The 15,616-nt window shown below is 42.5% G+C and overlaps 1 protein-coding gene across 5 annotated transcripts in view; it reads left to right on the top strand.

Moving 5' to 3' along the window:
- Positions 1 to 1,593: 1,593 nt before the first annotated feature.
- The window catches only part of ATG5 (autophagy related 5), an 82,781-nt gene continuing 68,758 nt past the window's right edge, over positions 1,594 to 15,616 (top strand). The window contains exons 1-3 of one of the 5 annotated variants that reach the window (XM_072855594.1): positions 1,594 to 1,693; positions 2,589 to 2,749; positions 10,656 to 10,783. In XM_072855594.1, the coding sequence (XP_072711695.1) occupies positions 2,642 to 2,749; positions 10,656 to 10,783 (236 nt within the window). In that variant the 5' untranslated portion in view covers positions 1,594 to 1,693; positions 2,589 to 2,641. Of the gene's footprint in view, positions 2,238 to 2,588; positions 2,750 to 10,655; positions 10,784 to 15,616 lie in introns of those variants that run through there. The other 4 variants (XR_012041434.1, XM_072855593.1, XM_072855596.1 and 1 more) reach the window with 4 other exon arrangements.

Here is a 15,616-nt window from a genome sequence, read left to right as displayed (position 1 = left end):
ACCCTCTTTCCCTATGCTTTGGGGTAGACCATACCAAATATGAAGTTTACTCCAGGTTTATACCCGTTTACCTGTTTTTTGAATTAATGTGTCACAAAAGCCCTTGGAAAGCAGATAGGGAAACTTTCACTGTGTACGTCCCAAATCACAGAAGTGCCACAGCTAAACTTTTTGCTTATAGAGCGTTAACAAAAAAAGGTATTTTTTCCTAATAATTTATAATAGGGCTCCTATTCAGAATCTTAAGTTTTATCAAAAAGAGGTGATCACGACAAGCTTATTTAAACTGGAAAAAATAAAACAAGCTCTTCAGACTTCTGTAAACTTCCAGATGACTGAAAAAATACTAAAACTCCCCAAATCATACTGTTGAATCAGCAACATACAAATTCATTAAAATGCCAGTCTTTGGGTAAAACCCACAAAAAGTCAGTAATAACTGTAGTTAGTTCTTGAATTCCTTCAGACACCTTCATTAGCAGTGGCCACTGCGTGACATCTGGTGGCCACAAGCCAGCACAGCAAGAACATCGCACTACTGAAACGGCAGTGCGTGCCATCCACATCAGGTAAAAACACATTTTATCAGTTTTCTTTCAAATGTTAACAGCCAAAATACTCGCTGTAATACATCTGCTACAGTTGTACGTCTTGCCACAGAAGAACCCAGCTTTGACAACTGCTAGTGTGTGACACGTACCAGCAAGGAAGCCATGATACAGAGCTTCCTTGGAATGACGATGTCCCTCCCACCTGAAAAGCGCTGTCCCTCCTGTTCACTCCTACAGCTGGAGGACACCGAGACGGGGATTTGCAGAGTGACGGAATTGCAGGAGATGTTCTTTAAAATGCGGAGATGGAATTCACTGCGAACTTGCCCCCATTGGGCCCATAAAAACTGACCCAGCATGATGCTTGGGTAGGTATGAGCTGTCCCCGGTGGCAGCACACGCTCCTCACCCTCCTCTGATCGTGGTATAAAATCATGGTGTACAAAGTCTCCTGTACAAAGTACAGGAAAAGAGAACAATCGGTCAGAGAGAACAGAGAGCTTAGCTGGTTCGATTGTGCTCAAAATCCGCAGAAGAGCATTTAAACCCGTGAGCACCCAAAACTTTCAGCACTCAGCTTCGCTGGCTCCTGCGCGCTGGCGGAAGCGCGGCCTATCGGCTGAGCGACTCCGCTGCCGCCTCAGGAGCGGGCCCGGGCCCAGGCCCGGTCACAGCTGCAGCCCAGCGACCCCCCGCCTGCGGCCCTGCCGCTGCAGCTCCAGCAGCGCGCTCGGGGAGCACGGCCGGCCGCCTCCTCGCAGGGGGGCAGCTGCGGGACCGGCTCCTTCCCACCGCGACCGCGCTGCCCGGGGGCCGCCGCCGCCGCGGGCGGGTCCCTGCCGCAGGCCGCCCTAAGGCCCCGCCTCCGCCTCCTTCCCGCCCAGAGACAGCCACGCCCGCGCCACGCCCCTCCCGGGCGCCGCCTCGACCCTCCGCCCCGCTTCCGGCTTCCGGCGCCGGCTGGGGGCGGGGGGGCGCCGGAGCTCGCCCACCGGGAGCCGGGCGGAAGCCCCGCGGCGGACAGCGCGTGCGCCTGGGGGCGGGACGGGGGTGGGGCTGAGGCGGGGGCGGGGCCGCGGTTCAGTTCCTGCCTGGCGCGCCGCACCCCCACCCGCGGGCAGGTGGCGCGGGTCGCGACTGAGGTAACGGCTGTCCCCGCTCTCCGCAGCCGCTCCCGCCCCCCTCGGTGGGGCTGCCCGGGGCCGAGCCTCCTCCCGGGGGACGCCGCTCGCCCCCGGCGGGCTGGGGCTGGGGCGGGGCCGTTGCGGCCCGCCCCCCGGCCTTGCCGTTGCCCGGGGAGAGCACGCTGGGGGCCGCCGCTGCAGCGTTCCTCGATCCGGCCCCGTGCGGCGGAGCGTTGCCGCGCCGTGCGCTGCTGATTCACCTCGGGCGGCCGCCTGGGAGGGAAGGGGACCCCGCCGGGCCTGGCCGGGCCGCTGCTGCGGGCGCCGGGGACGGCCGCCGCCCCGAACCTGCTGGCGGGCGTCGGGCCAGCGGGTTGCCCCGGGGTCTCAGCGCGGCGGTGGGCGGTGCTGGGGCCCGTCCCGGGGCGTCGGTGACACCCCCGGGCCGGCCGGCGGCCCCGCCGGCGAGAGACCTGCTCGCTTCGTCGTCCCCGCCGTCCCCGTCGTCCCCTGCTCGCCCGTCCTCCTGCTTGTCTGCGGACACCGGCTCTGCTGGCTGCCCGTACGTGCGGGGCCGCTCGCCCGCGGTAAAGCCGGGGCCTCAGGGGGGTGTGGTAGCGGCGGGGTGACTGCAAGGTGGTAACGGGAAAGGTCCCTTTGCCTTTACGGTTGGGGTGTGATGCAGGCTTAGAAAATGCTCATTTACTCATTGTCCACCATATGTTTGTAGTTGGAAAAGTGTTAACTCAGAGGCCTTAGCTCGTCCCATTCTGTGTACAAAGTGGTGCATTTATTGTCTCGGTGACAGTGTTGATCATGCTTGCAGGAGCGTAGTTATGGGAGAACCTGTAACAAGATGTATTTTATTTGCAGTCATGCTGACTCGTTTCTTTTGGGGGGAATGGGGTTACAGTTCTAGCTGAAGAAACAAAGTGATCTACATGTGCTTCACTATCCATTGGAAGAATGACAGATGACAAAGATGTACTTCGAGATGTGTGGTTTGGACGAATACCAACCTGTTTCACTCTGTATCAGGATGAGATAACTGAAAGGGAAGCTGAACCTTACTATGTGAGTATAATGAAGGTAGTCACAGATAGTCCAATGCCATAGTTATGTTTGTTTCCTTCATTCTCATCATATGTGCTACTACATGTTGTGGGAAAAAAAACCACAACTTTTTTCTTCTTATTCCTAGTATGTTCTGAAAGTCAACCATATGACCACTCTGTGTGATTTGCCTCCCTTCACAGCAGGTTCAAAACTTTAAGCTTGTTTCACCAGTGAGATAAACTTATCACAGATAGTTAAGATATTAAAAAAATTATGAAAAGGTCAACAAGTAAGTAGCTAAAAGGAGGAGGCTCTATGTGTACTCATGGTGAGTTTGTATGTTCTTGGATAATGACCAGAAGGGAGAGAACTGGTATGTTACCTTGCTACAGAAATAACTTCAGTCAGAGCTTTGTGCAATCTTAAACACTAAGATCAGTCACCTGTGTAACACAAACTCATAATGAACACTGGCTCCAGTATTTCTGCTCATGGACTTTTTCTGCTCATTTTCTTTTCTTTAAATGCTAGCAGCCATGAGAGATCTAGCTTGCATGTAAGAAAAGCAGCTATGATATCTTAACAGTACAGTTCCTGAACTGGATTGCTAGCTGATGATAAAAATGAGGGTGAGATAGTTGTATTTGAGTTGTAAACTGGAAGGGCCTTCTATAATCCTGTGATACTTATTTATAGTGTGCTCAGCAGTTTTCATCCTTTCAGCACCGAATAGATGTTTGATTGATAGAGAATGTTAGCTGATTCAGTGAAACTTAAATTTGAAATACAACAAGTATGTGGGAGGAAAATCTTGTACTGTGAGTTTTCACATGATTCTGAAATCCTTAAATCTTGTCATATTCCATTCTACTCTTTTTGAAAATATTACTGGGTAGAAATATTTTTTTTCTTCTGTGTTTAATAGCAACTTTATGTTACCAGTTTCTGATTTACATGTGTGTTCAGTGGGTTTTCGAAACCTAACAAGTCATGAATGCTTTTCGTTAAGTGATGGTATTGCTTATCTTTCTATGCTTTAGTTTCACCACCGGTAAAACAGAAGCACTTTTATTTCATGTGGTTGACCTATTGTCAAATGCATTTGAGCTATCTAGAAGTCTCAGACTTTAAATTCTATATATTTTTATATATAAATATGATTTAAAATATATATGTATATATTGTATAAGAGTTATGTTAAAGGAGAAGCTGCTGCCCGAGCATTCACACACCATTCAGGGAGTCGCACACACACCACCTGAGACTTTAACTGCTGGGACCTGAGTCCCTTCGCAGCGGGCAGCTCCACTGAGCTGACGGGTGCCCCTTTTTGACTCCTCACTCACACGCAGTCTCACTCTCGGGTGCTTTCTCTCCCCTCTGGCTCAACCCTAGGTTTCCTGAAGGAGAGTCTCCGATAGGACATACGCCAGACAAATTTATTGGTACAGCAGTGAAAACAGCTCGATCTGGGTGCCTCTGGAGAGGGACCCAGAACAAAGAAATCCCTAATTATATCCTTGCAATCTAAATTCCCCTCCCCTCGGGAGACAGTTCAGACCAGTAGTAGTATCAGGGTCTGGGATCTTCCCATTCTTCATTGGGCCCTTTCGTTGTCTCTAGGCGGGACAATTCTTCTCTTATCTCTAAGATTGCAGCTTCTGCTAAGGTTGAAGCCTCCTTATCTTTCTGGTTTGCACCAGTTTTGGGGGCCTTCCTTCATGTAGCCAAGTAAAAGTTCAGTGCATGGTCGGTGGATCTAGGTGAAAGTTCTTGGGACCTAAGACTTCAACAAGCCTTGATACTAATGCTAAAGTGACTACTACAACAAGTTACATGAGAAGTATGAGTTTAAGTATAGAGACATGCAGTCTTGATCTGTTTAACATCAGCGTGGAAGCCCTGAAACCATGTTGTCTTCATGGTGTGGCCAACTTTCTAAGCCAAGGAGATAGTTTTAAACTGGTAGGGTTTCTTTTATTTACTCTGTTTAAAGTGTGCACAGAAATTCTCAAGGCTTAATTCTGTATTTCTGCAAGATGTGGTTATTCTCAGATCACAGTTCTAAAATGTTAGCTTCTTCCTTTTTCAGGTCATGTTGGAGCTGATAATATAGCTTTGCTTCTTGAAGGGACCAAGGATTTATGATAGTAAAAGGTAGAATAGCAATCAAGGTTTTAAATAATGGTTTAGTTCTCATGGTTTCAGAGTGCATCTACGTTAATGTTTTTGTTCAGATCTGGAGTGCATTTTCAAAGCAAGTCTTCATCCTTTCCACTTACTGTGCCCAGGCTTGCATCACACAGCAGTCCTATAGCCCACAAGCTGAATCATTTTCACGTGAAACTGAAACAGAAGATGTGCTTCAGCTGCTAACGGGCATTTAGTGTATGGGATCAAACTGGAGCTAAATTGAAGTAAAAACCATCAAAATCCTCAAAATTGGAGTAAAAAAGTGTATGTAGTGAACATTCCCAGCCCTTGGCACCAGCTGTTCAGCTTTACAGGTCTCCTCTTATCACACCACAGTACCTGTTAATATGGATATAATATCTGTATTACATACTGCCTTCCATAAACGAGAAGGCTGCATGGGAAGGAAATACTGGGCATTGTTATGTTAAGAGGGGAAAAACGCTTCTGCTCTGAGGAACTTGCTTTATGAAGATGGAGGAAGCCATAGACCTGGAGGTTGAGGGGTTAGAAAAACTACCTGGAATCTGTGTGATGGATTTCAGTTTGTTGTGAGTGGTGTGGCAGGAGACGCTTGTCTGTTAGATGTATTAGCACTGCACAGGAGTGATGCATGTATGTATCACGTTATGATGCTGCATGGGGCTAGCAGAGCTAACTTAAAATGAGCTTGTCTATCTTTGGGAAAGGGTAGTGACATCAAGATTAAGCAGCTCAGGTAAAACGCTGTCCTGTTTCTTCCTGTAGTCAAGCCAGGTAGGTTTCTGCAGAGTTACACTGGAAACAGACACGTCAGTTTCTTTGGAGTGTTTCCTACAGATGCTTGTGTTTGGAGTGGAAGCATCATTAGGAACAGCTAGGTTGAACTACCTTTGCTGCTGAACTATCTGATTTTTCCCTAGTCCTAAAATTGTTATGATTTTTTATTTTAAAATGCTGTACTGTCTGTCTCTTGGTGCAAACAACAGTTAGAAATAAAATGTGTCCAGGAAGCAGAGTACTCATTGGCTGAGATTTGTCAGGTGTAAAGAACAAAATTACAGCAGAAGGCAGTCTTAGAATGATACTCTGCCTAAGAGACTAGCCTTTACTGGGCCACTCTTTAAGCTTCCTCAGTGTCAGAAGGGTTGTTTTATTAAGAGATCTATAATAGTGAGCAGTGTGAAGCCATTCCACATTAGGATGCTTTGTTTCTTCATACTGGATGCGTTGGTGATCAGACCAGTCCAGTTCCTGCTAAATCTATAATTTTTCTGTTTTATAACCTGTTTTGCATGTAAAATGGTGTTTTGCTCTGCAACAAAACCTGTGGAGATGGTTGGAGAGGTACTTTTTTTACACAAATATGTATTGCAAGCATTTACTTAGGCATTAGGAGTTCCTTGCACTTCATTTAACCCCTACAGAAAGGATTCCTGGTTATTGTGATTAAATACTGTAGCAATACACAATATGCAAAAGGGAGGTGTTGCGGCTTGTGTAATTTTGAGGATGGCATGTTCTCGCCTAGTAGGATTTATTCTGCCTGGTAATGTATTTGGAGATTTACTTTTGTTCTCTTAATTTAATGAGGAGAGCTCCTAATCTTACTTGTTTGCCCTGCCCCCCCCCCATCAGTTTTGTGTGGCTATTTTGGTTTAAGCTGAGCGTTTATAAATTGTGAAAAACATGCACACAATTCATATTTCAAAGCTAGCCATAGAAATCATATCAAAAGCAGTTGACTATTTTAAAAGGATTAAATAATTACATTGGGTATGGCCATTGACTTAAGAATTCAGATGTGAATATGAATTTCAGGGTTTTTTCATGTTCTCAAATGGTATTTTTATAACTGTTAGTACTGAGTGATTTGTTTATCTTGTCTTCATTACTGTTGCAATGGTCAGTCTGATCCCAACAGGTCGTGAACATCTACTTGGCTTTATACCGTGTACTCTGCCTGCTTTGAGGGAGTTTATGCCAACTTTTTGTTTTTATACCGAGTGGGAGAAAACTTACACAACTGATTGCTGGAGGGAAAGGCACCCAGCCTTACTTTAACATTTCAGGAATTCTTACTTGGTTTTGACACTTAAAAGCAATTCATCCAGCTTTAAACTTCTCTTGAATCTTCTTACAAGTCCATCCTTTCTAGGGGACAAGACAAATGTGGCTCCTTCTGAGCCACAAAGCTCAGCTGAAAGTGGGGTTTTTCATTCAGGGTTCTTTGTTAGGCAGCATAGTGAGCGGCAAGCATTATACTCATCTGCCATTGATCAGCAGGCAGCATGGCAGAGTCAGTTGCCAGATAACTTGAATCAAAACTGGGATTCTCTTCTGTTTAATTCCTTATGCATTATATCATGCACTTTCCTATTAGTTATTTTCTCTCATGCACTATTTAAACTGGTAACTATTGAATCTGTGCTAAATATGCACTCAGTCTATTCATTAAAAACTTTGATACTACCTTGTCTGCATATTTGCCCATGCAGTACTGTAGGTTGTTTAATTTATGATGGGCATTCTGTCTTTTAGCTTATTATGTAGTGATTTATCAGTCCTACATTCAGGTTGCAGTTGTTACATTACTTGCATTGTTGGATGTGTTTGATTTTCATAGCATTGTTCTAACCTTTAGCACAAAGTCTGCTGATAGAAGGTTATTTGTCAAAAAAAAAAAGGCAATTGAGCAAATCTGATCTAGTGAAATGAGTTTAACTTGGATTAGTATGTCTTGTCATTTGATCATGTGGGTTTTTTTCTTAATTAGGTATTACAGCCCTAAACCAAGAATTACTCTTGTCACTGAATCATGGCCATTCATTCCCAGCATCTGGAAGTATTGCTGTAGGGTAACCAAAGGATGAAAGGGTATAGCCTCATTGGCCTGCACGGACTGGTTTAGGAGTCAGTAGCAAAAGTTTGTGGGAGAGGGGTCATTCTGGTGAACACGGGTTTGCCTAAAAGGAAGGCTCCTTGCCACATGGCTGAAGTGTTAGAGAAGCTTGTGAGTGTCTAATAGCCTAGAAGGTGAACTGCTGTGTAGATTTCCAGTTTTCATATAGAGGCCTCTAAAACAATGAATGTGATTCTGTTGTCAGAGAGATTGACTAAAGCCTAGCATATAGTTAAATACATTAAGGTTTTTTAAAAAATATTTTTTACCACCTTTCTTCTGGAAATACTCAGTAACAGCATTTAAAAATTACAGGATTTTTCAAGTAAAAATGTTTTGTGTCGACTGGTGTCTTTCGCTGAGTGTAGACAACTGGTAGAGAAGGGTTATTAAAAGGGGTAACAAAATGAAAATGTCTTTATAAACTATGTTTTTAAAGGTCTCGCTTAACAGATTTAGTATACTTGTAAATCTCTAGGATAATTAAAGCTAGAAAAGAGATATAATTGGATCCTTTCATGTCTCCCATGGAAGGGGAAGACTGCAGCAAGGTAGAAGAGGTGGGAAGACTGAAAAAAGAGTTTAGTAGGTGCTGCAAATGCTCAGCATCTCTGAAAAACAGGCAGTCCCTGTTAACCTGATTAACTGTTGGGTTTTGTACTCTAAAGAGGCCTGTTGGGAGTGCTGGCCATGTTCTGTTAAATTCAGTTAAATGCCGTTTGGTTATTGTATGTGATCTCTAATTGTGTTGAAATAGAAACTGCATTGTTCTTCCACAGTAGAAACTGCAGTAAAATATTTTACAGATGAAGTCAGTTGTGCAGTTTAAAGGGTTATGTCAACCACTGTTGCAATCAATAATGCTTTAATATATTTGTGAATTCCTGCATGGCTGTGCCACATGTAGCATGCTGAAAATTGGCTTTTGTAGCAGTCCAAATAGGTCTCATATCAGAATATACCAGCATTAATTTAACTGTAAATATCACACAGAAATAATGTGGAATTATTACCAAAAATATTTGGGTTTTGTTGGAATAGCCTGGCCTATATTGTCTCAGGAACAATCAGTGTAGATATGTGGAATTAGGTTAATAAAGGATAAGATTATATTGTTATTCAAGTCATTGAGGTACCAAACAATTCTCACTTGAGTGTGTACATGACTTCATTGAATTTATTGAGATTGTTCACCTTTTAAAACTGAAGGCTGTGTTTAATTACCTTGCTGAATTAGACTCCTATGAAAGAAGGTAGAAACAATATGATGATGGTAATAAGAGCAACAGATGGAAAAAGAAAACCATATGGTACATAAAAGATCAAGTGTTAACTGACTTGATGACTGTGATAGTGGTGAGTCTTGATCTTTTGTAGTTTTATATAATCCTAAAATTTAGTTGTTTCACAAATGTATGCCGATTAGTAACCTAATGCAGCATTATCTAAAGGACAAATCCATTCTCTTTCATAAGAACTTACTCTTGATTTACTCTCCATACGACTTCTTTGTGAATCTGATATTTATAAATAAATTCTAGTATCATGCCCAAAATATTATCTAATTTATATATCACAGTGTGGTCTAATTGTTGGGGAGATTCTTGAAGAATGTTACAGCAGAGATCAAGTTTTCTGTCAGGCAGAATATACCCTTACATAGTTTGGGATGTCTGTACCACAGACATTCACTTAAGGCCTAGCATTATCCATATACTGTAAAGAAACTATTTTAAGAAACAACATTGGTTACGAGCAACATTGGAAAACAAATGTTTCTCTTTCTCTAAATATGCAAAATGTAATTTCTTTCTATTTACTCCTTAGACCCGTCTGATTTATTAATAATTAGGAAATGAAATTAACTTTACAGGATGAATAGGATTAATTTAAAATGTCTGCTCCAAAGCTAGATGTAATTTTACAGGGAGGTTAATTCTTTTCTCATTGAAATACTGAAAGGCATTGTTCGTTAAAGCTTACAGACTGATTCATCTTAAGTAAATGTGCTATACAGTTGTCAGTCAGTACACTGGTTGATGCAGTCTGCTTAACCACTCTTATGAGGCATGAGACTTTAAAAAAAAGAAAAAAGGGCGGGGGGTTGCAAATAAAAATAACACAGCATTCTGGTTTGGATAGTGCATAACATTACACTTGAGAGAAAAAAAAAAAAAGATAGTATACCAGAAAGCTGTAAGAAGGTGTCTTGTTTCAACTGATAACATATTGACAGTTTTATTTCTGAGTGTAGTAGCTGGGTAAAGATTAAATAGTGGAAGAATCATAGTAGCCTTGACTAACATGTTGAATTGGCAAACCCAGTGCAAAGAAAATGGAAATTACCAGCTATTGGGAATACAAAATGCACTTGGAAACCAAACCCTTAAGCAGCTAGTTTCCATTCTTTTTTTTTAATTTTGTGGGAATTTCCATTTTGAAATAATAGGTGATACACAGTTGCTCATAATATTCAATAAGAAATTAGAAAATGCTCCTATCTGTTCATATGAAAAAGGTTAAAAACTTCATTCTTTGGCCTGCTTAAATACAGAAGTTAAATTCCCCTCTTCTCCCTCCCACCACATCGAAAGCATCAAGAACATATTTTTTTACACTTTTTTGTGTTAGTGTATTGGATACTGCTATTCTGCATCTTCTGAGTACATAATTTTATAGCCTTTCATTGACCATTAAAAAGTAAACTGTCTAAAAGACATCCTGCCTTAAAGGGGGGGAAAAAAGAATGCTAACTGAATTTTGGTTATGAAAACACATACTTGTTACAGATTTTTATTAATTTAGTAAATTTTATGTATACTTAAAGCTTCTATAATTTTTTTCTTTCAGTTGCTTTTGCCAAGGATAAGCTACTTGACACTGGTAACAGACAAAGTGAAGAAACACTTTCAGAAAGTTATGAGACAAGAGGAAGTTAGTGAAATATGGTTTGAATATGAAGGTACACCACTGAAATGGTGAGTTTGTTTAACTTTGTACCTTTACTCAATTTATCATGAGTTTAACATGTAAAGAGTATCAAGTTCAGCCAGTGTCAGTACTTTTCCTAAACTAATCACTCCATTGGGTTTCAAAGATGGCAAAAGAGGAGGATGGTAAGAAAAGCATGGTTTTTGGGAAGAACAGAAGAAGGTTTAATGTTGAACATATTTTTGATTATTGGGCTTGTACTTTCTTTATGTATAAGGCAGAGGTTGTGCTGCACCTGTTGTTTTTGTTCTAGTTGTTACTGTAACACGAAATGCCTGTGTCTTTGGCTTTACTGTTTCTTGCAGTAGAATCACCAAATAAATTTTTATTTAGCTTATTCCACTTCTTAAAAGATGCCTGATAACACAGATAGGAAGTATTATTTCTGGAGTCTGAATGCCAGCAGGATATATGCTTAAAGATAATAAAACATGTGCGTAACCTTCACTTTTCACTGGTGTGATGTGTGCTTGCACTGTAAAACAGATAGTCTAATACTGACACACCGGCTCTTGTTGAATTCAATTCGTTCAACTTTATTGAACTAATTGCTGTTGATTCTATTTTTGTTCTGTCATATGGTCTATTAAAAGTATCTTTTTTTTTCTAAGAGTTTTGGGAATCAGACTGACATTGTTTCATTTGCTTAGTTTTCATAAATACTGTTAATCAGATTTTGTTTCTTTCTATTTCTGCCATAAAGAGTTTGAAAGGAAGTATTTTGAGAGCTGCAGTGTTTGCTAGCTTGTATAGATAGTATCAGCTCTCCAGAAAGTATTTAGTATTTTGAATGCTGAAGAGATTTTATCTCTCTGTTTCCTGTATCATAATAGGAAAGAAAACTACCAGTGACTGTTTTTAGCTTCTTGAACCTGCATTGTCTTGTGATTGGCAAGCATCACATCATGGAGAACCTTTAGACTTGGTGATGCAATATATCTCTTCTAGCCTTTTGTTCCTTTGAGACCAACCTAGTGTAAACCTTGAAAATATGTAAACAGAAAAGCATAAAAACTAGCTTTTTTCACTTTTTCAAAACTGGCTGGCAAAACCAGCTTTAGACTTCTATTTAAAATATCTGAAATCTAACAATGATTGGTTTCTTGGTATGCCATAGTGACCTTGAGTCATGGATACTGTCTAAATAAACAACAAGGTACCAAGTTTGTCCCAGTGTGTTCATAATCTTAGGTAGATAATGGGAGGAAACTTCATAAGTTTTCACTGAAGTTGTAACAAGAAAGGGAAGAGAGGCTTTTTACTTCAACTAAAAACAGATCTGTATTTTCTGTAAGTTTTCAAATACCAGGTTGTTTAAACTAGAATTTTAAAAAAATTAAATTATAGAATATAGGTATAGAGTAAAAATATACATTATAATTCTAAAATTAACTGAAGAGTTAGTAAACTCATTGAACTTTGAAATGAAATGAATAGTGTGATTATGATCTGCTAATTAAGGCTCTGATCTTTCAGAAAATCTAAGCATATTCTACCAGGAACAGCTCCACTGATTTCAGTGGAATTGCTTTTCTAAGGAAAGTGCTATGTGCAAACCGTTATTTTAGGAGAATGGTAATCCCCCTAAATAGCTGAAGCTTGTTCCAGGGAAGACCCAAATACCAGAACTGAGAATTAGATTGAGCTAGTAGGTTGTAGAGAAAGAATAGTGAGCATTAATGCTTAATCTTTTTAAGTATAACTTCTGCATTCAGAATCAAATAGAACTTGCTAATAATACTGCTTATTCTAATTATTTACTTTGCACTGGGAGGTCATATTGCTTACAGTCTGTGCAGTTTCATACCTGGTTGGGATGTAGTGTATCTCTCTTCAGCTGCAGCTCTTCTGTTTTCCAATGAGATTTTGGAGGAAGTCTGAAATATAGTTTCAACTTCATGGTCTGCAGCACTCAGGCCAAGCTCCTGAAGGAGGATGAAGCTCTCCAGGTCTGGAGTTATGGGGGCCTGGGGGCCTCCCACTGAGGTTGTTGGGGCAGGGGAAGATGGTCTTGCCTGCAAGAGGTGTGTGCTGGGGGAGGGTCTGTGTCACCAAGTTAAGGAGCTGCAGGAAGAGGTCATTGGACGGTGCATCATCAGAGACTACAAAAGGAAATGGATCAAATCTTCTCAGAGACCCTGCAGCTACAGGAGCCTAAACCTACAGCTGCTTTGAAGGAGATGCAGGCAGAATCTGTGGTTATTGGATTGGAAAACAGTCTCCTAAGATAGGGAAGGGCTGGAAGCTTGTGACTTCTGGCAATGCAACAGGAGGAAGGCTCCTTTTCCACCTGCATTTCTGTAACTACAGGATAGGTTCAGTGCTCTGGCTGCAGGTGAGGGACAGAAAGCTCTGTCCAATGATGCATCTGAGGTGGCTGAGCCTGAACTGTGCAGGGGCACTGGGAGGAAGTGGCAAATGAAGTCAAAGTTCTGCATTCTGCTTACTCTCCTTTATCAGTCTCTCCAGAATCTTGAACTCTGCCATTTCATGGTCACTACAGCCGAAGCTGCCACTGATTGTCACATCCAGAACTATTTTGTCTTGTTAGTAAGTAACAGATTCAGCTGTGGGTCAGCTCTGGTCATGATACAATGCCTGTATCAAGAAATCTTGACTACTTGTATCCCACCATGTTGCTTTTCCAGCAGATGTCAGAGATTAACAAGAACCAGTTCCTGTGATGCAGAAACTTCTTGAGTTATTTAAAGAAGACTTTACTTCCTTGCCTGGATTGCATGATGGGTAACAAACTCACCATGATGTTGCCCTTACTAGTCTCTCCTCTGATTCTGAACCACAAGATCTCAACCAACCTGTTGTCTGTCCCATTAAGTTTCATACATCTAAGCTGCTCCCTCACATGGAAGACAACCCTCTTCCCTCATCTGCTCTTCCTGTCTTTCCTGAGCAGCTTGTGTCCATCCATCCACAAGAGCATTCCAGTTGTGCAAGCTGTCTCACCATATCTCAGGTAGCCCATAACTGTCACAGTTATGTCACTGCATTATGTCACTAGTTTCTCCTGTGTGTTTCCCAAGCTCTGTGCATTTATGTACATACACTTGTAGTAGACTCTCTTCTACCCTCTTTTATCACTTTGAGATCTCCCTTGTAGCTGTCACCTTTCACCACTTGCTTTCCACCCATGTCCATTAATTTCTACTTGTCTGTGGGTTGGTATTCTCACCCCTGTTGTTTATGGTCTAAAGCTTTCCTCACCAGGCTGGCCAACCTGAAGGCAAAGATACTTTTGCCCCACTTAGATGGATTTCATCTCTCCCTAGCAGTCCGTTATCCCCAAAGAGTGTCCTGTGGCTGTAAAAGCCAAGTCCTTGTTGTCATGCCAGCTGCACAACCAGTTATTGACCTGCAGCTATTGACCAGCATTCATGCCTCTCTGAGCCTTTCTCCTTCAATGGCGAAATTGTGGAGATGCCACCTTGGTGCTGGAGCTGTATAGTCACTCTTGATACACTCAAGGGTTCCCTTGCAGCGCTTAGGATTTGTGCCCATGTGGTTGAACAGCAAGGGCTAATAATCCAAGCACAGGACAAACCTTGCCAGTTTGCAACTTCTTAAGAAGCAGCAAACCTCTGCAGGTAGCAAGTGATATTGGCAGATGGGGGAGGGCTCTATCCCCTGTAGGAGGGAGTCTCCTACTGCTATGACTGTTTCCTCTTGGTGTGGATGTGCTGTTCAGGCTGCTCTGATGCTTCCTCAAAACTTCCAGCCCCTTGTGCCATTGAGGCACTGACTGCAGGTGGAGAAGGAGCCTCCCTTCTCTTGCCAGAGGTTGCAGGACTCCAGTCTTCCCCATCTTGTGAGTCTCCATTCACCACTCCAATGACTGCAGACCCTCTTTCTGTGCAGCTGGGAGTTCAGGCTCTCATCTCTGCATTGATGGCAGTGAAGATGCCATCAATCTCTTTTTATCTTCCCTGATGCTGTGCAGCCCACTGACCTCCTGCAGCTCCTTAACATGGTGACATAGCTCCTCCACTAATGCACACCTCCTCTAGGCAAGGACATTTCCTCTGCTTGCCCCAGCCCTCAGGAGATGTCCCAAGCTCTCCTGGCAGCTTGAGACCTGGAGAGCTGCATTCTCTCTCAGGAGCTCTGCCTGAGTGAAGGCCTCTGATGTGCCAGTGGTGGTTTCTTCAGGAGAGGCTAGGGGACAACACCCTATAGCTTGTTACCACCCTATTTGAGCAGTTGCACATGGCCTTCAGCAGAGTTTCCGTCCCTTTTCTGTGGATTGTGCTCTAGCCCTGGTAGTTGCACAGGTGTCTCTAGTACCAACTGGATGGATGCTTGACCCTTCCTAATCCAGAATCAATGGAAGATGAAAGGTCAAAGCACCATTTGATCAGCCATAGCTGAAATATTGTTTGAAAATGCTAGCTTTTGCTTAAAAGATCTAAGAAAAATTTATTTCTTGCTGAATACTAAAGGAAAAGGTGAGACTATTGTCTGAGGCAGCCAAAATTTCCCTCAGTGAGACATTTGTTCATAGAAATACCTGAACACCAGATTTTGGCCACTTGATACACTTAGTACCCCAGACAGTTCTGGAGCATAGGATTTTTTTGTCCTGGATTTATCAGTTCATGTGGCATGTCTTACCAAATTATCACAGTAAATTATTCTGGTCTGAAAACAACCTACCGACTCATGCTGTCACTTTCTGCCCTGGGTTCAGAAATAAATTTTTAGAAAAATAGTAATTAATTTTCCTTACTGTTCATCTGTTACTTTCAAAAGGATTTTAAGTACTTAATGTGGTGTTTTCCAGGACTTCTCTCGCACTCTGAAACCAC

Source organism: Ciconia boyciana, chromosome 3, assembly GCF_034638445.1.
Source record: "Ciconia boyciana chromosome 3, ASM3463844v1, whole genome shotgun sequence".
In the NCBI taxonomy this organism is placed as follows: domain Eukaryota; kingdom Metazoa; phylum Chordata; class Aves; order Ciconiiformes; family Ciconiidae; genus Ciconia; species Ciconia boyciana.
Note: the sequence above shows the minus strand (reverse complement) of the source record. Positions and strands in the feature narration are given on the sequence as shown.